Genomic DNA, 23791 nt, shown 5'->3' on the forward strand with positions numbered 1-23791 from the left:
GAGGTGGAATGGTAATGGCTGCTGTGGGCAGCCCTGATTGGCACCCACAAAGGCCAGGCCACTGAGAGAGGGGATGGAGGAGTAGATGGAGCGGTAGGAATGTGACAGCTGGGCCAGGTGAGGGGAGGTTAAGAGGGAGAAGGTGGAAGATGAGTGGGAAAGTGTGGGAGAGAAAGAGGAAAGAGGGAGGGAGAAAGCAAAGGATGGAGTTGACATCCAGGTGGTCAGCTGTAAGGCCGAGATGAGGAGGAGGTTTTAATTTACATGTTTTATTATTTTACTAGTTAGTTGCTGATCTTAATTTTTTTTTAATGGTATTAACTGGCATTTATCTCTTTTAATGTGTTTTCTCATGTCTAATGTATCTACACTATCCATATATGTTTTGTGCTGCAACATTGTGCTTCCACCTGGACTGAAATGTGCTTTATAAATAACGTTTTTATTGCTTGCTTGAGGACGATGTGGAAATGGGGAAAAAAAGGTATATGCCAAACAAATAAATAAATGAACAGTATATTAAATAGCCTAATATTTTGTGGATATGATGAGATATGATGCAACATTAATATACACTTATACAGGTTTTGCCTCATGTTTTCTAAAATCTGTTTCCTATCCTGCTTGCTTTGTGTGGTGGTAAATAGAGAGAGCGAGAGAGAGCGCTGTAAACGGCTGTTTCTACGTGCTGCCACCTGCTGATTTTGACAGATAATTGTTCATAAATTTAAAATAGCGCTCTGGCAGTGCTCAAAATGAATAAATGTTTTCTTTGGTTTTGAAACGGTAGCCTTGTTGCTATTTAGGCTTTCTGGAAATCAACCGCATTATTTGCGACTACACCCCAGGCTAACGTATTCAGATATTCCTCAATACACGCTAGTTTCTTGTGGTGGAAACCGGGCGACTGCTACAGCAGCTCACAGCCTGACAATCTCGGGTTAAGTGCTCTTGGTTACTGAGATATACCTTGTCTTGTAAGATAGTTGTAGGAGGAAACGTGTGCAGCTGAGTGAGAAAGATGTGGCGATATGTTCATGAGAAAGGCCAGTACAGGGCATCCTGTGTTATAGATCGGAAATGCAGTTGTGGCAAGTTGTATTAATGCCTTAAGAGATGACATGGATGACATGCGCACATTTGTGCACACCATACCAAGAGAGTTGGGGGAGTGACGGCTACTGACCCCGCAGACTTGCAGACACCTTCATTAGCATTGCAGGGGCAGAGTTGCGTAGCTCATTAGCAAGGCAGGCACGACGGCAATTAGCGTGTGTGTGCGGATGTGTGTACCTGTGCGCCCTTCACCACACGCATCTATACATGAACAACTCTCCCTCGCCCTGTTTCGGACTCCTGCAGTGAAACACACATTCACAAAAATCTGTGGCCCCAGACAGCCGGGTCCTGACCCTGCTCTGATTAAACCAACCACATCATCATTAATGTAATCATCATGAGAATTATTTCTCCTTTTGCCAGAGCCGTGAGGTTTTTTCTTTTCCCACGTCTGTGAGCTTTCATCTGTGTTTACAAATGCATTGCCCAATTTGCATCTAAAGTCCACATGTTTGCACAGTATGTGTGCAGTGAGCATATGTGTTTGTTTCGTGTTCCCTTACACTGTTAACTCAGCTTCATCTCTTTGCTGTTGTGTAGAAGCAGCAGCCATTAGACAGGAGCTAATGGCTATCTAACCACTGGCCATGACAGCTCTAACTTGCTATAATACCTACCAAAATGTCATAGAAGAAATAGGACTGTGATCTATTTTAATCTCCCTGCTTTAATGGATGATGATGATGATGATGATAATGAAGGCAGAGATGGTGTTGTGGGTGTTTTATTTGTTGCTGTACATTACGCACGCTTTTAAACACTGCAGTGGTACAATGCCACAGTGCCACCCAGTGGTACAGTTTTGAATCAGTCGGTCTAGTGGTTTCTGTCGACACTGATGTTGAATGTGTTGCTTCTCTTTGTCCCTCTCCTTCACATTTCTCATTGCAGACAGGCATGCTGAACAAGCACCTGAGTTCTCTGATGGCCGGTCTGACTGCGAAGGTCTTCAGGACATACAACGCTTCCATCACTTTACAGGAGCAGCTCAAAGAGCTCACAAACAGTAAGCCAACCACACTCACTGCTATAAAGCAGTCCTAACATTAATGAGTAGCTGTAAGCACTGGCTTATATTCTATAGCTAGACTGGTATCAGATTTTGTTCTTAGTTCAGGTAATTGCAATTTTAAATGTGTGTCTGTTTGTAACTCAATTTGGATACTTCAGTTAGTACACTTCCATGTAGTACAGTGTGTACACTATGTACTTCTTGTGTAGTGCGTGAATTTTTCGACAGGTTAGTGTTGTCTCTAATCGAACACCGCTGTTGAGTTCACTTGACGTATTCCGGTGCTTCCTCGTCCGCCACAAGTTTGGTGGGCCCTCCGCTACGTAGCCAAGATGGCGACCGTTGATGGTGAAAAGTGTCCAGTGATCCACACTCAACCTTTTGACCGCTATATGTACACTGTCCTGTTACTTGCACTGCATTTTGCCATACTTGTCAATGTGAATGCACTTATTCACCTAACATAGCAAGTGTAGGTATGGAAGTACGTAAATTGAGACGCACTTAGTTCTATTCTAAATGGCCTATTTTCTATTGATCGTCATGTGTTTTAATGACAATTGTGTTTATGAATCTATATAATAACGATAATGCTTAAAGGTCAATGAACTAAATCAGTATCTTAAATACTATTGTCTTATCATTGTCTTATTACCTGCCTGCTTGTGTCATGGAGTCTCATGATAAAAACTGCCACACTTTTCACTTTTTTTATTTTTAGCTTGCTTGATTCAAGGATTCAAATCCTTGCGTCAGTCAGCTTTTCCGGCCTTGGCAGGAGAACATTATCACTGTACCCGGTGCTGTGCGTCTCTGCCTCAGCCTTATCAGGGTCCCATTGGCTGCCTCTGCCGCCGTTTATCATTCGGAGATAGAAGTGTCACACGCTCCTCATTTCTGGACTGCCACTGAGAGACAATTTGCAGGATGGCATGTGGTTATAGTGTGCGGACCCCGGAAAGAATAGATGAAGCTCATAGGGATCTGAATAAATGAAATAGCAGCAGCAGTGTGTGTGTGTGTGTGTGTGTGTGCGTGTGCGTCTGTGTTTTTTCAAGGTCAAGATTTGAGGTGCAGATTGTGGGTGGGCAATAATAACATGAGGGACACCAGCATGATTTTATCTTTTAAATGTCTGTGCATAATTCTGGTCAGATTTGGTTCTCAGTGGGATTTTCCTGTTAAAATACGAATTACTGTTCTGTCCCCCTGCAAAGAGTCCGACAATGTACCAGAGAAACTGCTGTCCTACAACAGGGCTAACAGAGCAGTTGCCATTCTGTGTAACCACCAGCGGGCGCCGCCAAAGACCTTTGATCAGTCTATGGCTAACCTTCAAGCCAAGGTAAGATCTGCTTCACTTGGTTTATGACAGTCATTCATCACATTAACCTTTACAGGGGATGATGGGATTTCTTCATGTTCTTGTGTCACTGTAACAGTTTATTTAAAGGAGGCCAGGGCAGAAAACCTTTGTAACCCAGGCAGTGATATTCTGAAGCCCACAGTAATCCTCATATAAAAACATGCCTTTGTCCTTTTATGCTCCATCCAGATTGATGCTCGAAAGGAAATGCTGTCCCTATCAAAGACGGAGCTGAAACAGGCCAAGAAGGAGGCCAAGACCAAAGGCAGCTCAGAGCCCAGACTGCAGACGTAAGTGTCACAACAGTCAACACGCGCTGTGGACATTAAATCTATTAAAAAATAGTTGTAAACAATTTCTTATTGGAAGCTTCCCTGCAGGTTTAAATGCCTCCAAACAGAGAATAACTGCTTCATGGTGAAAGCTTTAGGTTGAAGCAACAAGAAATGTAAGATATTGACTGTGGAATTGTGTTAGTTGTGGTCGCCCAGCTGTTCACTCACAGAGATGAGCTTCCATGCTTTTCATTTGTTTGTCTTTATGCCTCGAGCCGAGTTAGTGTTACGCTACACTGTAAGACATCTTTACTAGAACAGGGCTTTTCTGCGTGTTTTGCTTTTAATTCATGATCAAAGTATGTGTTCATTGGATATTTAGGCTTCAGAGAACATTATGTAGAAAGGAACTTTGTTCTGCTGCTTGTCTGGTGAGATTTAGGACATTTGTGACAACAAAAAAGGATTCTTATGTGGATTTACAAACACACACACGTATATTGTGCTGTTTACCCTAGTCAGTCACCCAAAGAGGGTTGAACTGTTTTACAACAGTGACTCTTGTTTCTTGTAGATGCATAGATTTTCTGCAGGTTGAATATTTGCTACTACTTGTAGTTATTAACACAAAACATCTCTGGGCTGCTTACTGACGAAAGCATACTCCTTTTGGCTTGCCCAGAATGTGGAAAGTATTCACATTAAAGACCAAATCAGGAGTCTTATTTCTCCGAGAGGTGTCTTACTCTATTGCACCTGCCGTTGTGCATGTTGTCTGTCAGGCTGGTGGAGCGGAAGAAGGCAGCAGTGCAGCGCTGTGAGGAGCAGCTGCTGAAGATGGAGGTCCAGGCGACTGACAGAGAAGAAAACAAACAGATCGCACTGGGTACCTCCAAGCTCAACTACCTGGACCCTCGCATTAGCGTGGCTTGGTGAGTGAACATTAACATTGACACTCCAAACAGCCTCGATGCTTTGGTGAAAACACTTGTTGCACTCGCTGCCTGAAGTCATGCACCTGCATGCCTATATGAGAGCACACAGACAAACAGGTTTTCAACCAACTTTATCAAGCGACATTATCAGGTCAGCCAGATAATGTTGGGCTTTCCAGTTTCGTGAAGCTGGTTCACTTTTAATCCGTGTTAACCACCAGCGTAACCCGAGTTACATGACCTGCTCAAAACGTGTAAACAAACAATTTACTGACTAACCAGTCTGTCTTGAAAAAACTGAGTCGTCGGGTCTACAAGAACCCAAAATGGACAGAAGCAGATATTATGTTGTAAGATTAAATTTTAATGTTATGATCCAATCAGATGTTCGTAGTATAATGATTTGTCTACTCTGGCTTTAAAACAGATTGCAGACAGCTGTTTTCCCCTCTTGCTTCAAAGCAAACATTGTTTTACTTTCCGCTGTGATGTTCCATATTGCTTGTAATTATTCATTACATTAGTTTATCTTCAGACATGCAATAAAAGCACCGTCACTAACTAATTTATTTCCCTTACACTTTACCCTCTATAATGAGGCCCCTTAAATGAATTTATGCACTCTTCTATAGCCCATTCCTTTATTTGATTTATTCCTACCGTTTGTGTTCTATCAGTGTGTTTTATATTCTGCGTTTGGATTCCTCTGGGCATGGGTTAAAGAGAAAGGATTTTGACACCTCAGAAGACTAAGTGGTGGATTCAACTGTATTTATTTTGCAGAGTATGCTAAACAATAGTTTTTTCCATTCGTTCAGGTGTACCAACATGGACGTACCTGTAGATAAAATCTACAATAAGAGCCAAAGAGACAAGTTTGCCTGGGCCATCGACATGACGGAGGCAGACTTTGAGTTCTAACTTTAAACTTCTAAAACCCCAGTTTCATGCACACATTTGTTTACAGCTGGTAATTTGTTTGATGCTTTTGACACTTGTTTTGTTTGTACATTTTGTGTTTGCACTAATTTGAATAAAGGTTCCTACTACACAGATAAGTGACACACTTTTGAGTGGACATTGTGGCAAATACCTCTAATTCAGTGCATGTTAATTGTCAGTTAAAAACATCTTAATGCCCATTATAGAAGGTAAATTCCCAGCTTAGTTTACCCTGAAGTGTAATAATAAACTGTCATTTCAATACATTAGACCGAAAACACATGCAACACTGATATATTCCATGATAAAATACAACTCTGGCTTAAAAAGAAATTAAATACATAACACTGAGCACCTAGGAGTTGTTTATATTTAAAAACAATTAACTCAGCACCTGGTCAAATGTTATGTAATACATGACAGACAGCATTGTATTAAATAGCTTTAATAAAAGAAAATCATTTGGAATGCATCCCACACCTTGGTAGTGACAGTGCTGTTTGTGAAACACTTCAGGCTTCAGATGTTCACTGTGCCCGTTTCCCGTGTTGGTAGGGATGGAGGTTCCACTGGCCTGCCGGTTGTACTTCTCAGCGCAGGCTCAGGCAAAAATGTCCCCATCAGCCATCTCCTCATGGGATTTAATTAACTGATATATGATGGCGGGGAAATAACCTCCGGGTCGGCACACAAAATCTCTAAATTGCATTACTGCAAACGAGCATTTAAAGTTCTGAAGTGCATATCACACTATTCTAGCTTACAAATAATGTTCAACTTTTCAAGTTATTACATAACTGTAACCGTTTATCACAATATTCCATATATAAAAAAAGCATTTCACACAACGACACACCAAATCAATATTATTAATTTTTCAAAATGGAAACGTCTGCTGCTCCTGAATACAGGACCGACTTCGCATCATGTAACTCAGGAACCTGCGGGACAGACGAAACAAAAGGTGTTGTAATAAACTGGTTCAAAGGAGACGGTGAATTCAGTTAAAAACACATAAGCGTGCATTTTGCCACGTTTGCACCTGACGAAGCAAAATTAGCAAAATCCTAACGCAAATGTAAAGCTAATGGCAAAAGACGGTCATCCAATCTTCAAGATGGCTATATATTCTTAAAAGGGGACAGTTCACCTCAAATACACATTTTCCCTCTTGTAGTGCTATTTATCAATCTGTAGTTGATAGAAAAAGGTTGCTCCAGTAAACTGATTTCTGGGTCATTATTTCTAAAAAGAGATATTTATATTTCAAATGTCAATTAATCTATTTCCAACACTGCAACTCCCAACAAAACAATCTAGATTAATAAATAGCACTACAGGTAAGAGGAAAAATATGTATTTTTGATTTTGGTGAGAACTTTTCCTTTTTATGATTGATGGGTCAATCAGGAAGAGAGACACAATCATAGACTTCAAAGCCTAATGGAATGCATGAATAAAAATAATTTTGGTAAACGGTTGTTGCACTGTTTCTAAAGCTAGATTGGTCTACCGCTCACCTTCATTATGAGCCTTGACCCTCCTTAACCTTTTCCGGTGCTGCCTCAATCTCTTCAACACCAGCCTGGGTCATCAGGTCGGCGATGTTCTTCTCCAAATCATCAATGCGCGTGCTCATCTCATCAAGTGGTTAAGCGGTTAAGGCACATAATTAACACAAGAATTCACAAAGTTACTCTTAAATTGGCAAAATTATGTTTTAGGTCGGTCCGTCAATCCACCTTTTGAAACAGACACCAATCCATTATTATATTAGATTAAAATGTGGAACCTTAATTCATTCAATCAAGTCATTGATTTTTGGCAATTTAAGTTATTAGTTAGGATATTCCTCCCGATGATCTGGTCTGACATGGTCTGGAACTTGTCCTGCATCTGTTGCAGCAGTGTCTGGACCTGTGAAAACAAATAGGACGAATACTGTGAAACAATTTGACAACAAATATGTATCTACGTAGTAAAGTTGGTTAACTGATGGCAGCCACACATAACATTTACCAGTTTAATTTGAGGATGACACAATCAAGAGGATTTAAGTACTAACGCCATCAGTGGACTGTTTACTAACTTTGTCACTGAAAAACATCAGCACTCCCACTCTAATGCACCATGCCTGTGGTCTGAATGATTTAAAAAAGCAGCAGGACAATGATAGCAAAAGTATCTAGTTTCCTTGACAACAATGTAAAAGCTCAGTAACCAGGGGAGATAAGCCTATGTGGAGAATAATGAACGCACAATAAAACATTCATACTGTTCTGTATTGGTGCTGCCCATCACATAATCTGTGCGTTTAGGTACTGATCAACCGTTTCGTTACACCAAAAAAACTACTAAACTAAATGTGGAGTCGGCATGATAAAAATAAAAGTGAACTAGAATAAATAGAAACTTCTATAAATGAACGTCCTTGAGGAAAACGTTTTTAAAAGAAACATGAGGATACAAAAGTGTATGGGGAAAAACATTACAGAAAACAAAATACCACAAAAGGATATTTAAAGGTTTGGGAGGGTAACTGAAATGTAACGTCTCTTAATCCTCATCTCTATGACAACACTCGGAAACATTACCCCAGTATAACATAAGTTTAATTAAATTTGACCAATGAATTGTGCAAGTTCTGTGAGTGAACCTTCACATTATTCAATATGTCTGAAACTGAGAATTACTATTAGAACAATAGTCTCTACACAAATAACGTTACATATCAGCAAAACTTCTGATTATGTATCACTATGCGGTTTACTCGGTGGTGATTTGGTGATGTCATGTAAAAGCCCAACTGACCATTTACGTTACATAACGTGCTAAACACAAGTCAGGGCGTTCTGACATCAGTAAACAAGTTGAACACACTGACCTATTTACCTATTTTATTGTACAAACAGATAACACGAACTGCTACAGATTCACTATACTCGGACTAAAATGGTCTTGCAAACTAGCTAACAGTTAATGATAGCTTGCCACCGTTAGCATTCGTATTGCCATTGCTAGCTAGGCTGCTGTAGCTAACCCTATCTTGCCATTACGGTCTCGACTCACCACATTGGTAAGGTCCTGCACCGACTTGGGATCCGTCTCAGCCATGTTGTGATGTAAACTATTATCAGTGTCCAAACAGTACTAAATTTCAAAACGCTGTCGACCGATTATTTGCACTATCAGGTTTGTAACTGTTCGAAATAGATAGCAGCCACTTGATCGCACCACCCACAGCACAGTCAGCTGTTTCAGAACACAGAGTCTCGCGAGAGCTGTGTGACGATGCTAAGAAATGTGGAACATTGAGTTTTAAATAAGGAGCATGTACAGTAATGCGTAGTTTTGTTAACTCCTTATGGCCTCAAGAAGACCATAAACGCCACTCGCTCTAAGCATTTGTTCACCAGAGGCTGCATCCCATTAAGTGCCCTAACGACCTTCATGCTTCATGCTGGAATTTGGTAAGTCTGAAAGTATCTGTGCGTGTGTGTGCCTGCATGCGCGTGCACATTTCTCCTCCTTGGGAGTTTGGATTTGAAAGTTCAGGCTGCCAGGGAACCCAGTGTGTTTTGACGCTGAAACATCCGTGTAGGTGTGTGAGTTGGTGTTTTTATAAGGTGAAGGAAAGTGAATGAAGACGACTGGTGAGTAAAGTTAGAAGTTGTCCACTGTTTACCCTTTAAAACGTGTAATCTTAAATTTTTCTTCTTAGACATACAATCTGTATCAAGGGCGATACATTGTGCGTGCTGTAAGCGCGCTTTTTTAAAACAAGAATGACCCTCTCTATTCGACATTACACACGTTCAACCTACTCTCTAAAGTAATTTCAATCTACCACAGTGTAACTTGACGGTGTAATAGTTGTTTCTTTGTGTGCTGTTACTGTGGTAGCTCAGTAGCCCAAAATTGATGTATGTACAGGCATGTTAGCGACCCAACCCCATGAAACTATGCTTTGCTTGCATAACAGCATGTCCTGTTACTAGAGGTGGCACAACACATTTAGTAGCTTATAGGCTCTTGTGGTGTGTGTGTGTGTGTGTGTGTGTGTGTGTGTGTGTGTGAGAGAGAGAGTGTGTGATGTGTGTGTCCACACACACTCAGGCAGAAGGAAATAGCGGAAGACACCTTGGATTGTTAAATTCTTGAGTAATGCTTAACTGTAGGAAACCTATAAAAAGTAACTTTTTATAGATTATGTTCAAAGGGCTGCTCTGCAGTTTTGCATTATTAATCATCTTATTTTTTCAAATCCTCTAGCTTTGCCCGGGTCACTTGCAAAATTGTGATGGAGGCCAGGGGCCAGTTAATAAACAAACATTAAAAATATGTATCAGATAAAAAGACCACAACTCATATTACTTCGAAATTCTTTATTTTTTTTAATTAAATGAATTTTTAGTTTAATTTATTAACTTGGCCCCGATTGACACAAGGGCCTATATGACCGATAAATCTGATATTTTTACTGAATTTAATAGCAGCAACTGCATATTTGTTGTAAATACTTTGGTAACATTTTAAAGAGTTTATACAGCATTAAGCATAGCTGGAACATTTAAAATCATGCTGGTACTCAAATGTTGGAGTGGTTCTTAAACATATACCATAAACCTTTTTTTGTTAAAAATGTTTTTAACAACCTATCTGTATGTGTCTTATTTACATTAAAAGTACAAAACAAATCCAATTGTGAATCAATTTATTTTCATTGTGAATTAGAAAATGTTCTGCGGGCCACCAGGCACTCTATCTGGTCTGTGAGTTGAGTATCGCTGCTCTACAGTAATGACAGGGAGACACACACTGAGATGTCGATAACTTGAGAATTGGCTTTTGTATCACCAGATCCACCCGCCTGGCTCCATCCTCCAAAGCAATGAGGCCTTTGCTGGAATATTAACGTCATGCTGTCCTTACTTACAACTGAGTTATGAGAAATAACAGATGTCTAATGAGTAATCAGACCCCGTTCATCTTCTGAATGACTCTTGGTGCTCCATGTACAGCTGCATCTCCTGTTGTGTTGAAATAGCCTACTCTCAGCAATCGTACACCCAGTGTGATATGAAGTTACCACCAGAGAACCTGGTGACTTTTTGTTTTATTTTGTCATGACTGTAATACCCCCTAGTGCAGTGGTTCTTAACCTTATTGGAGGTACTGAACCCTGCAAGCTTCATCAGTGCATTCACCGAACCCTTCGTAATTGGAAAAATAAAATATGATTTCTTCAAAACATAGGTATATATTTTATTAGTGCACAAAATGAACCATGCATCAGTTGCACACAAAATCACTGTGTTCAAAGAACAAAACATGAATTTCACACAAAAACATAACTCAATGAATATTTACTGCAACTCAATGTGACTTTAGCTGTTGCCTTTCAGATACAAGTTCAGTAATGTGCGGCTTCACCTTGGCAAGTGCCACTCGTATATCATTTTTACAACAAAGTCTGTTCCTTTTCTTAGTTTTCATGTCTACCATCCTTGAAAAGGATTGCTCGCAAAGATACGTTGTAACAAACGGTATGAGTATCTCAAGGGCTTTCTTAGCACTAAGGGTATGGTACGATTTGGTGACACCAAAACGTTGTTCTGAAGAGTTGCTGTTGAAGCTGGCTCTGCTGAAGTTCAATGATTTCGTCGAGGTATTCATCGTTGACATCTGCTGTCGCAACACTAAACGTGAGCGGCTGTCTCACCCATGCTGGATATGACTCTGGTGGGGAAGTATCCGTCGAGAGACTTTGCCAGCTCATCTAAGTGCATGGCAATTGCTTGCTTCAGCTTCAGGTACAGAAACGTCTCCAATTCCAGACACGTCTTCGATCTTACTTACACAGTCGTCCAGCACGGGAAAGTTTGCGAAGTTATTCTCTGTTCGTCGTTTCCATAAAGGTAGCTTTTTTTAAAACGCCTTCAGGTTCTCTTCCGCTTTGATGATGTTCACTCCGCCGCCCTGCATCTGTCGATGAGATGATTGAGAGCATCGAAAAGATCGGCCATGTACGGCAAAATGAGAATGAACTCAGAATTTTCGAAGCAATCTGCGTGACAATGTTGGTACTCTCGCAAAAACAGGGCTAATTCCACACGCATGGCAAAAACACGATTCAGCACCTTTCCCCGGGATAACCACCGAACGTTAGAATGGTACAGAAGTACCTCGAATTCAGAGCCCATTTCCTTACACAGCTCTGTGAAGATGCGGTGCTTCATAGAACTATTGCACGTAGTTCACACATTCAACTACAATTTTTAATACTTCTGCCAGTTTTGGAGGCAACGTTTTTGTTGCCAACGCATGCCTGTGCAGAACACAGTGCGTAACGATGATGTCTGGTGCATCGCATTTCACCAGCGCTCCAAAACCAAAGTGTCGTCCCAGCTTGGCTGGAGCTCCGTCCGAACAAACTGCAGAAACCGTATTCCACGAGAGATCGTTGTCTCTGAAGAAGTCACCCACGAGTTTCTTCACATCGACTGCCTTGGTTGTTGTTGTTGTTGTAAGAGGCTTACAAAATAAAAATTTTCCTTTATCACGTCGTCTTTCACATAGCGCACGAATACAACAAGGTGGCTTAGATTGGAAACATCGGTGGTCTTGTCGAGTTGGAGGCTGAATTTTGCTGGGCTTGAAATCAGATCTGCAACTACTTGAGCCAAGATGTCATCGCTCATGTCGTCTATTCTGCTGCTGATTTGAAAGACGAATTTGGGATAACTTATCTTCAGCAGCTTTTCCCAGCATGATATTTGCCATCTTCAACGCAGCTGGTTTTCCGAGTGTTTCACCAATGGTGTGTGGTTTGCCCTGCTTTGTGATCAGGTACGCAACTACGTGCGATGCTGTGAGGATCGGTTTGTCGATGGTACAAAGCCGAGAACAGGCAGAGTAGCCTTTTCATCGAATCTGGCTCTCTTCACCTTGAATTCAGCGAGCGTTGTGTTGTTGTATTTCCCATCTCCATGCAGCTTTAGGAAGTGTTCCTTTAGTTTTGCTGGTGCTAGACTAGACTTGCTCAACTTGGCATTGCAAATCATGCATTGAGGACGCTGACTCCCATCACGTTCCTTTTACACGTGAATCCATATTGTACGTATTCGTCCACCCACTTTCTTTTTTTGCTCGACATAGTTAGTATGAAGGGATTGAAAGATTAAAAGAAAATCACAAATGATGTACAATCCCAACAGCCACAAGTCGACTACTGAGCGCACCAAGTTCCCTGCAGCACAGATATCAAAGCCAAGCAATGTGGCGTGATCAGCTGCAGCCAATGATGGCCGAGCGGAGCGTGACGTCACAAATAATACGAGTGGGCTGAATTTATTTTGTGTAACACATTTTTACTAAGCAACTAAATATTTGTAATCTAACACGGCGAAGACAAATTGTGTGTTGTCGGCCGACAAAAACGGCCCGACATTGCTAGTGTGAACCGGGCTATACTGTGTGTGTCTTGACCCCTACCGAACCCCTGAGATTGACTCAACGAACCCCTGGGGTTCGATCGAACCCAGCTTAACTGCCCTAATGTGTTAAATGACTCTCTACGCTTTACTGAGTGACTTGCCAACTGACACTGACTGCCACAATGTGAGCAATTCAGTTTATATTCATGCCGGCCATCTGTTTCAGATTTGACAAAGTTAAGAGACACTGTTATTACACAGCCACAAGAAGCATCACAGTCGCACATGAATCACTATTTGTTCAGAATGTATAGGTTTTGTGAACACAGCAACATACTGGATCTTAAATCAAACATGTCCACATTCCAAGGAGTTGTTTGTCTGTACTACAAAATCACATTGTGTGAAATGTAATGAATCACTGTTTGTTCTGCTCTGGAGAAAGAGGGAATTACTAACCTTTGTTATTATCCCCTCAAGAATGCCTGCTAGCACAAACCACCACTATTTTACGGATTAAAGAATTTAGGTACCTGAACTAGTTGTGCTGCAGACAGGACATAATATGTGTTTAACTGTGTGAGCACTCACAGTGAAGAACCTGGAGTGTATTTGTCAGCGAGAAGTCAGTTAGCAGGAGGGGACACGGGTATCTCCACTGTTAATACTGACACCTCCCACCTCAGCGGTGCTCCCAATCCCTGCCTGTCATCTCTCGCTTCACTGGATATTGGCTATTTAACTTTTCCTTGCACTCCACTTGGTCTCTCTGTGGGACGTTTCCACTTCTTTGACTTCAATTCCCCACCTGTCATCCCCGTCTGGCTATGCGGCTGCTAATTCATAAAACATACACGTGTGTACCTTTCTGTAAAATGTGTAAACCTTCATCACCAGTCATGTCTCTGTAATGATAGAAGAAAGTCATTTTGCGAGGTGCGGGTGTTAATCTGCACAGCCAGAATATTCATATAGTATAAGAATTTAATAATTAAAATGACACAATCTTTCTATAGTCAGATAACTAAGCTGCTTACTCTGAACATTAAATCAGTTGCATTACTATTGTGGGGAAGAGTCTGTGTTTGTATGTAGTACATTACATTACAGTTCATTTAGCTGACGCTTTTGTCCAAAGCGACGTGCAAACAAAACAGGTGAGTTTTCAGTCTGCGACGGAAGGTGTGGAGACGGTCTGCTGTGCTGACATCAATGGGGAGGTCGTTCCACCATTTTGGAGGCAGGATAGCAAACAGGCGGGTTTTGTTTGAGGGAAATGTGGGTCCCACTCGTAGTGAGGGAGTGGCGAGCCGACTGGTCGATGCAGAGCGAAGTAGTAGTAGCACGTATAGTACGGCATGTATGGTATCTATTCACATAACCTTTATCTTCACGTGTACGTGAGTGTATATGTGCATATTCTGCATGTGCATAGTCACAACTAGGAATTGTTTTTTTGTTTTGAAGAATCCATCACTATAATTTCATTACTTAACAATTTGCTGCATACATTCAAATGTAAAAGGCAAAGAAGCAAACAACATTTAGAAGTTTTGAAGCTTTAATTGCCAAATGTTTTATTAAATTAGTAAAAAAAAAAATATATATATAGAATAAGAATAATCAAAAATATTAAGAATTGCACCTGTTTTGACAGATTAATCAGTCAAAAAGTCTATTTCCTGACTGATTTGTTGAGGGTTGGTAACAAAATGTTGGAAATAAATGCTGGTGTGTTCAACCTAAACATGTTAAGAGATGTTGACTTGGATAGATATGCACAGTACATGCATAAAACAAGTCTCATTATAGTTTAGCAGTCTTTAATGCACAGTACGAACAGTAACATGGTCAAAAGCTGAAACCTGTGTGCTGTATTGTTGTTGCTGCTGCTGTGCATGTTAAAGACTGATAAGAAAGAATATTTATTTATTTGAGCCAGCATGTACAAACCTGGACCCTGAACTAAATTAAATTCAGCCATCGTTCCTTTTATTATTTTACTGTGACATGTCAAAATGTCTTCAGTGAAAAGGGGTTAGGGTCGTAGAGAATTTATTTTCTCTTAAGATATATTAAAGTGAACATTTGGCCCGAACCATTGTCTTGCTTTAATGAGTTTCTTTGTGTTGCGAGAGAGTTTTGTGTAGTCAGCAGGGACAGTCATTTAAAACAGGCAAACTGGTCAATACATAACTGGAGTATTTAAGAATAATTAGCTTAATGCATTTTACTGATGTTGAGCTCTTGAGGAATTTAAAAACCTGTTATTGACCTCACCATCCATCAGGGATAATTCTGCTGACCTCTCATTATATTCCTTTCATTTTGCTGCCTCCCAGGTGCAGCCTTTAAGCCCCCTGAACACCCCTGAGCTTCCCTCGGTGTGATGGATGCAGAGGTGGTTCTGCAGGAGGAGGACTCGTGGTCCTTGCTGTCCTTGATGGCGTCCTGCCTCATGGTGTTCGGGGGAGCGCTGCCCTATGTGCCACAGTACCAGGATATCCAGAGGAGCAGCAACAGCGAGGGCTTCTCCACGAGAGTCTGCCTGGTGCTGCTCATAGCCAACATCCTGCGCATCTTCTTCTGGTAAGCAACAGACGGCCTGTGTTTTCTTCTGATATGACTTTTTGTCTGTCATTTAGATTTATTTCTGTATAACTTCTTCTTTTTGCCCTTTGGAGGGCACAGGCCATTTACAAGGATCAGTCTTTGTGTCACAAATGAAAGGAATATGAATATAATTAGGTTGATTATAATCTTAGAGACTTTACAAAGGCTTTATTTTACACATCAGAGAGCACAGGTCATTGTTCCGACAGGAGGGACAGAAGAGGGAATCAAAAAGATTTCTTCATAGAATCTGGTCGGAACAATTTATTGTTTAAAGGTCATTCTGTGCAGCCTGTATGACATGTCCTGTAATAAAACCCATATAATTGAATAGTATACTGTAGTATTGTGTGTGAACTGTGGCGTATACATGCTTTGTTTATTTGTTGTAATCATCCTTACTTTTATTTCAAAGGCCATATCAATCAATCTATTGTCTCGAGTGTATTTTTAGACATCAACTCTGTAAACTCTGGAATGTTGATCCCTGCAGGATAGGGAAGCAGTTTGAGATCACCCTGCTGCTCCAGAGTGTGGTGGTGATCTTCACCATGTTTGCTATGCTCCACCTTTGCTGCACGGTCCAAAACACCAACCGAGTGAGCACCAAGCAACACCGACTTTCAGGTAACCAGCAAAACCATCCGTCCTGACTGACGACAAACATAACTAACACAATTCTGACGCAGCAACACAATCGCCGTCTTGTTAACACAGTAATTATGAATCATTTCAGGGTAGTAAACAGCATGTCCAGCGTGCCTCTTCTCCGTGTCAGCAGTTTAGATGCCAAGTAGCTTCAACTCCTACTCCTTGCCAAAAGAGGGGGCCATTGCAAAAGCTGAACTGGCAAGGCTGCTGTTTTCAAAATGCCTTACCTCCTGAAAGACACTTATTTACCCTTAATCTGATATTCACTCGCTTTATTCTTTATTCAGTAGTTACCGTAGGCTCCTTAAAACAGACGCTGCTGTACACTGGTTATGTAAGAGCCGATGGGTAATGACATTCTGTTATAGATATTAAGATATGTAAGAAAGTGCAAAGCAAAGCACAAATGTCCGATGGATGTATTAGTTGCTGTACTGTCACACACGAGATTAGTCTATTCTGGGCACTAGTGTGTGTGTGTCTGTGTGTGTGTGCGTGTGTGTGAAGCGGAAGGAGGAAGTGGCTGAGGGCTGAGCGAGAATTTGAGATGGGATGGAGAAGGCTGAGATTAAGCATCAGCATCCTCTGTGCATTGTGTGTGTCTGCGAGTGCAGAGGGACGGAGCCCGTCCAAGATTATTTTCAGGGTCACTCTTTTTAAGGCGCTGTCTTTTATGGGTAATTGTGTTTTTATAGACGCTCGAGTTAATTGCTTTTGCATATGGGCTGACAGAAATTCAATCTAAGTACAATTTTTATAAGATTACAGCCTATGGAGGGACATAATGAGGAGTGACGGAGTCTTGTAATGCTCTAAACATGCAGAGCAGAGTGTGTTATTGAAGACATAAATTATGATCAGTGTTTGATTTTATGTTGATGGATTTGTAAGGAGGGACATTCTTCTTTAAAACGCAAAACAGAATGTGTCCATTTGTGTCGCTGTCAGTGGCAGTTAAAGTGACTTGTGATTGAGGGACGAGAGATTGTGTGTGTCATGGACATGAGAGCAATGATCATCTTTATCTTTGGCATCTTCTTTTGCTCTCAGCAAAGAGCTGGTGTATTAATCATCATGAGCCTTTTTTTCATGAAGGCCCACGCTTTATCTTTTTCATGTAGAATATTATCATTTGACTAGTGGTGGATGATTTTCTAAGGCTTTATATCTTTCTCTGCTCAATATTTGTTGCAAATTCATCGGACAACAAGTCTCGGTGGGGGTACTCGGAGAGCGCAGACCTCCACCAAGGCCGATGGTGCCTTCACATGCTCCTCAGATGGTCCCTTTCCCTGAGTGGTGAAGTCCGGCTTTCGGCGCGTTCATGAGCTTTAAGTTGTAATGTGGAAACAACATGGATGCTCATAGCGTTTAAACGACTCGTTGATATCTGTTTCCGAGTTGTTGCTCATTTTCCCAATTATTCCGACAGCATTTAAATGCAGCACAAAAGCCCTTACTCGCAATGTGCTCGAAAGTCAAACATCATTTGTGTATCCGCTCGTGATTCTGAATATTATTATAACATTTAATAGGTTGTTCCTCGGCCCACGCTTCACCCTTCCACTAATTTCATGTAAATCGTGCCAGTAGTTACAAACAAACAACCAAACAGCCAGAAACATAACCTTCTTGGCAAGACTAATAATAAGTCTGCCTGCCAGCCATGTGTCCTCTCCATGTTAAACAGGCTCAGATACAAAGAGATGGTTGATTCAAAGTGATCAAATCTTCACACATGAGTTTGCCCGCTATGACCCCGGTTACTAAATCACAGCACGGCCCTCCTCTTACATCAAGCCCCCCCCCCCCCCCCTCTCTGAAGGGCTGTTCTGAGGTCCGGTTTCTGAAGGGGGGATGGTGGGGTCGGGACAAGAATAGATCAGAACAGCCTTTCGTCCCAACTGTCCGCTCCTCCCTCCATCGCTAAGTCATTCCAACAGATCAGGGTCGTCCCACAAGATTCAAGGCATGATTTCTTTTCTTTTTGAAGATCTTCCAGCAGCGCCCTTCTTCTTCTGCTCTTTATCTTTCTCCACCTCCCTCCTTTATTTTCCCCACCTTCTGTTGCTGGTTCATCTGCTCCCACCTCAGCTCCTCCTCTTCCTTCGCCCTAACCTCACCTTTCAAGAAAGACACCTGAGACTGAAGTCGATGTGTGTCATACCAGGGTCATACCAGGGTCATCTACGATCCGGCTGCCCGTTTGCCAACACCTGTTCCCTGCTTACTGACCTCATTGTCCACTTCCTAAAGACAAACCGAGAAAAATTGAAGTGGATAATTACTTGTCATTTACTTTGCAACTGCCGCTGCTGATTCCCGTACTTTCTACGTTCTGTTGTTGCTGATTGTGCTGATTTCCCCCGGCCTCACTTGTGAAGGCATCTCTTGCCATGTGTGTATTACAATAGAGGTAATTTTCCATATTTAAGTAATTTATTTCTGCAGAATTCTGTTTTGTATATCACCTCCGGGTGTTCACTGTGTTGCTGACTAAATCTGGCGTGCTGCCTTGATTCATGTGGGGTTCCGCCAAGCTTTTCTCTGCAAAATACAGCTGGCTTTGCAGTGTTGCGGTGATCCTAAATGCTTTGACATAAGTTGAATACGCTTTAGCGAATCACATTCAGGCCTTTTTCTTTACAATGGTTCTGCCTGCTGGTCTGCTTTCAGACTTGTTTACTGTTGTTCCTATCCATGGTACGTTTACATAATGCCGTCCTCAACAAAGTGTAGGTGTTTACCATTGTTGCCAGGAAACAATGCTGAATTCTGGTGTATCCGGGGAAATGAAGAACTGTGTACGCAGGGAGCCATGTTCGCATGACTGAAAGGACGGCAAACCTAGTTTAGGGTGTGTTTTACTCTCATGTATCAGTGAGGTATTTTATCTCCACTGTCTTCATGTTGGCAATGCAAGAACCTCGGGAATGATGTTATGACGCGAACAGGAATGTTCTTCTTGTGCGAGTATGTATTGCATTCTGACTTAAACATAAACAGCAGCACTTATCGCCTGTTCAGGTTGGCCAAAACTCGCCTCACATACTGTCCCTTTAAACACTTTTAGCTATCATACATGGCTTTGTGAGTCGTCGATGTATCACATTGAAGTGGTCTAACGTAAATTATGCACACCCATTCGCCTCTCTTAACCACCAAGTGCTGCGTTTTCATTTAAGTGCAAGATGAGAGAAAATAAACTTGATTAGACCGGAATGTAATTTTCTAGCGAGGTCACCTTCATTAGCATTAATGAGTCTGAGGACGTATGGACTGTGTTAATTAAATGTTTTTTTCTTTGTGTGTGTGTGTGTGTGTGTGTGTGTGTGTGTGTGTGTGTGTGTGTGTGTGTGTGTGTGTGTGTGTGTGTGTGTGTGTGTGTGTGTGTGTGTGTGTTGGTATGCTCTACTTTATCTCTCGCTGCCTTAATTTTAATCAAAATAAAAGCTCAGTAAGAATTAAAGCCAGCATTGTTACAGAGCCCATTACAATGTTATTCTACTCTTCATCCTCAACATATGTTCACTATTAATTAACTGTAAGGTATGAGTTATCATCTCCAAAGAATATGTATGATCCAATAGACTGAAATAAATTAAAGCAAAGCTCTGGTGACATATAGATTAAAATGTGAGCCTGTGTGCTTTTTCTGAAGTGTCTTTGTAATGGTCTCTACACTGAGCTGACTCAGAGTTATGACTTTGCAGTGACTTCCAGTGGCAGCCCCAGGGTGCCACATTAACAGTCCTGGCCTTATGATACAGGGATTGGGAGGCTGATAGGGGAGCAAACCAAAGAGATTATGTTCAAAGACAAATGTGACCTGAGGCTAGGTGTCAGGCTTGGTGCAATGAACGGGGGGTGAGTAGTGGAACATGGAAGGACTGCGGAATTCTTCCTTATAGTATTCTGTAAATTATTCAAGTTTCAAATATTAATAGAATTTAGGAGTTGAGTTGCAACCATAACTTTATTTCAAATCAAATAAAGAGTTGAACAACATCCTCCTCTACTGGTTGGAGCGGGTAAAGCACAACCTGACTACTTAAACACATTTGGTCTTACGGTGTATTCTATAATTGCGACCTGTGCATGCAGTTTCTATCTGTTACATTATATATTTCACACCAGCCCACGATCCCGGCTCTCGCCTACAACGCAGCTTTATGAGTCACCTAGCAAAGAGCCACACTTGCTATTTAACATCCTGGGAGCCAGCGACAGCTCACAAGACCATAAACAGTGGAAGAGATGGAACTCTTGATAGCTGCGGTCGACCCTTCGGTCATCCTTAAAACCATTAGCACTCAAGTGGTGAAAGCAATTTCAATTTGCTCTTGATAACCTCCTCCGGAGAGGTGAGGCCGAGCAGACATTGGACGCATGATAGGAATTGTTCAAAGGATGTGTGCTCAGTCGCTGGCTAATTTGTTGCAGAATAACTTTCCCTCTACACTTATTTACCCAGGCTAGAACAAGTTATCACATACACTATTTTCCAGCAACTTATTGCCTCATAAATTCTCCCCATAGCTGTTCCTTACAGCCACAGTGCAGCAGGGGCAACTGACTTGAGTCATTCCAGCTGTCTTACTGCAAACAATTCATTGAGGAGTATACTCTTTTAAATAAACGACAACATCCAAAGACACATAACTACGGCTCGGGGCTCAGTGCTTTTTTTCCCCCCCTCAAACACAACTTGAAGAGGAGAGAAATCTGAATAATTAATTTCTTCACTTATAACGCTCATCTTTAACGAGGCTGCACCCAAACTTGAACCTTTAACTTCCCAGTCTCGAGGCTGCGTCGAGAGTACCCTGACTGCGTACCGTACTGTCCACATTACACCCCTGTACAGTAAAGAGTTGTGACTGACCCTGAGTCAGTTTGAAGTTGAAGGTGGTTGTGTCTTCTCAGATCAATGCGTGGCTTTTGACAGCATGTGTGCCTTGTCTGTGCGTGTGTGTGTGTGTGTGTGTGTATGTCCTTGTGTCTTTTGCACTTCCATATTATTTGCATGTTGCATTTGTTTCTGAATTACTGAATGGTGCAATGCAGAATATGATGACTCTGCCACTCACCCTTATCTGCAACACTCAGGCAGCACTGCAGCAGGACAAATAAGGTATAACAAAACACACACAGACATAAAGACACTGTGCAACCCAACCTATTTCATTTACACACAGTAAAGTGTTCTGCTTACTTTCAACGTCAAGTGTGTTTTAATTAAACACATGATAACAGCTACATTTGATTAGCAAGTCAAATGCAGTCAGGTAGGTGGAGGTGCTCTGAATGTTTAACACATGGTAATAATATTACATGCCTCGGAGGGAGTGTTTGTGGAGATCATTTGTGTGTAAGTTTTCAAAGGAAGCTCATAGAAGAGCCGTGTGTGAAATAATTTTCCTAAACCAAAGATACATTTTTTAATTACATTTTGCGTGTAGGTAGCTCTTTCCCATTGTCATTGTTGTGCCTGGTGTGTCCCTTAAGTGTAGGATACGTTTGGCACTGTGAGTGCTGCCATGTTCGTGGATATTAAAATCCTTGTTTGATGTCCCTCAAGGACTATTTGTTGTTCTCATGTCTTAAAATTATTTATTTATGAGTGAGTGTTGTTTTCCTCCAGTGTGTGTGTGTGTGTGGGTGGGTGTGTGTGTGGGTGGGTGGGTGGGTGTGTGTGTGTGTCAATTAATACGTAAATGGATGGAATGAAATGTGAGTAATTTCGTAATTTCCAGGTCTGGGTAAGTGTGGAAAACTATTTCCCCTTTTCTCTTCACTAAAATATAAAATTCTGAATTTCTTTACAAATCTGAATAGTACATGCACCTCCCTTCTGATTCTGGAGTTGTGGACGGTACACAGTTATTTAAATGACAATAACTGAATAACATTGCACTGTTAAAATCTTTTTTTAAATCTTGTTAAGCATCTTTTTAAAAACTTTGAAGCCCTTCACTGTTCTCCCACTGCTCCCCTGATTACCCCTCTTCTCACCGTGTGTGTGGTTTAAGTGTTAAGAAAATGATTGAACGGAGACACTTTTCATCAGACCCGTCCGCTCGAGTAAATCAAACACAAGAGAAACTTGCTCTTGGCTCTCTAATCAAAAATGTGATATTGTTGAAAATGTCTCAGCCTCTCTGAAGGTCCGCTCCGATACTTTGTGGTTATTTATGGATATGGGTTAATAATCCCTGAACTTGTCTTTGACCCTGCTGATCTGGTTGTGTCAGTCAGGACTGTGTGTCGCCTCATTAGACCAGCGCTAGAGAGACAACCTGACAAGCAGCCACCATCTATCACCATCCATCTCCACCATATAACCCGACGTGTGTGTGTGTGTGTGTGTGTGTGTGTGTGTGTGTGTGTGTGTGTGTGTGAGAGTGAGAGAGTTAGAGACTGGGTGTTAGGTTATGTGTACCCATCTGTTATGTGTGTGAGGGAGTATCAGGGCATGTTTCCTATTTGTTTTAGTGTATGGATAAAAGGTTGTGTGTGTGTTAGTGTGTATCTGACGTATCGATAAAGGCATCCATATATCTGGCCAGCCGGATGCTTGCTACCTCAACGTGTAGTCAATACTTCCTGAGTGCTTTTAAAGTCGATGAAAAACCCTCCTCAGCTTGTTCACTGTGGCAGAGCTGGTTGACATTAATATGTATCACTATATGTCGGCTATAAATAATGCTGCTGTACTATACTCACTTGAAGCTTGAAGAAACCAGGTTTGTTTAGACTCAAACTATATTTTAAGTTACTCCAAATAATAGTATTATATAATATATAATTATATAATAGCATTAACATTCAACTGTGCCAACATGACTCGTGCTGCAAATAGATTAATTCATTAGATTAAGACATTAACATAAACTGTTGATTTTTTAATCTGGTTGTCTTTACAAAATAATGATATTTCAGAGAAAGAAAAGTGTAAAATGTTCCCAGAGCCCAGGGAGGCTTCAGCAAATTAGGGTTTTGTCCAACCGACAGTCAAAATCCCCCAAATATTACATGTGTTGCATTTCTGTAGGTATAATCTGAAATTGTGCCTTTTTTGCTTTGTCAGAATTTTTCTCACATGTAGAGAGTAAAACGAAATCACTGTCGCTTAGTTCTCTTTGGTCAGACTCATTGTTTTCTCCTCGTAGCCGCTGCTACACTGTGTACCTGTTACTAAAGCAACACAAGAACCGTATTAAATCTAAATCCCCTTAGTGTATGACCCCTATCTAGGAAATGATACAGTACTACAATAGAGAGCTAAATTGTCCAGTGACTCTTTTTGAAGGGTTAATGCACATTAGTCCTTGACTCCACAATGTCAAGGAGGTGGCTTGATAAACAGATCCCTGTGAGGTTTAAACTCATTATTCCCTCATTGAATCAAAATTACAATGAAATTGACTTCAACCTTTCGT

The 23791-nt window shown here is 41.3% G+C and overlaps 3 protein-coding genes across 6 annotated transcripts in view; 2 read left to right on the forward strand and 1 right to left on the reverse strand.

Moving 5' to 3' along the window:
* The window catches only part of LOC115009492 (DNA topoisomerase 1), a 31090-nt gene extending 24845 nt beyond the window's left edge, over positions 1-6245 (forward strand). For all 3 annotated transcript variants that reach the window (XM_029433485.1, XM_029433487.1, XM_029433486.1), the window contains 5 exons: positions 2011-2125; positions 3349-3476; positions 3687-3787; positions 4555-4704; positions 5526-6245. In XM_029433485.1, coding sequence (XP_029289345.1) covers positions 2011-2125; positions 3349-3476; positions 3687-3787; positions 4555-4704; positions 5526-5628 — 597 coding nt within the window. In that variant the 3' untranslated portion in view covers positions 5629-6245. The remainder of the gene's footprint in view (positions 1-2010; positions 2126-3348; positions 3477-3686; positions 3788-4554; positions 4705-5525) is intronic.
* Positions 6074-8959, reverse strand: hsbp1b (heat shock factor binding protein 1b). Its single transcript, XM_029433490.1, has 4 exons — positions 8719-8959; positions 7500-7566; positions 7170-7296; positions 6074-6590 (listed from the first exon to the last, which is right to left on the reverse strand). The coding sequence occupies exons 1-3, from the start codon at positions 8761-8763 to the stop codon at positions 7175-7177; spliced, it is 234 nt and encodes a 77-aa protein (XP_029289350.1). The 5' UTR covers positions 8764-8959; the 3' UTR covers positions 6074-6590; positions 7170-7174.
* Positions 8960-8967: 8 nt separating this feature from the next.
* LOC115009493 (PQ-loop repeat-containing protein 1) overlaps positions 8968-23791 on the forward strand; it is a 47348-nt gene continuing 32524 nt past the window's right edge. Inside the window, exons 1-3 of one of the 2 annotated variants that reach the window (XM_029433489.1) lie at positions 8968-9119; positions 15428-15674; positions 16192-16325. In XM_029433489.1, the coding sequence (XP_029289349.1) occupies positions 15475-15674; positions 16192-16325 (334 nt within the window). In that variant the 5' untranslated portion in view covers positions 8968-9119; positions 15428-15474. Of the gene's footprint in view, positions 9120-9184; positions 9303-15427; positions 15675-16191; positions 16326-23791 lie in introns of those variants that run through there. The other variant, XM_029433488.1, reaches the window with a different exon arrangement.

The sequence above is a fragment of the Cottoperca gobio genome, chromosome 6, assembly GCF_900634415.1.
Source record: "Cottoperca gobio chromosome 6, fCotGob3.1, whole genome shotgun sequence".
In the NCBI taxonomy this organism is placed as follows: Eukaryota; Metazoa; Chordata; class Actinopteri; order Perciformes; family Bovichtidae; genus Cottoperca; species Cottoperca gobio.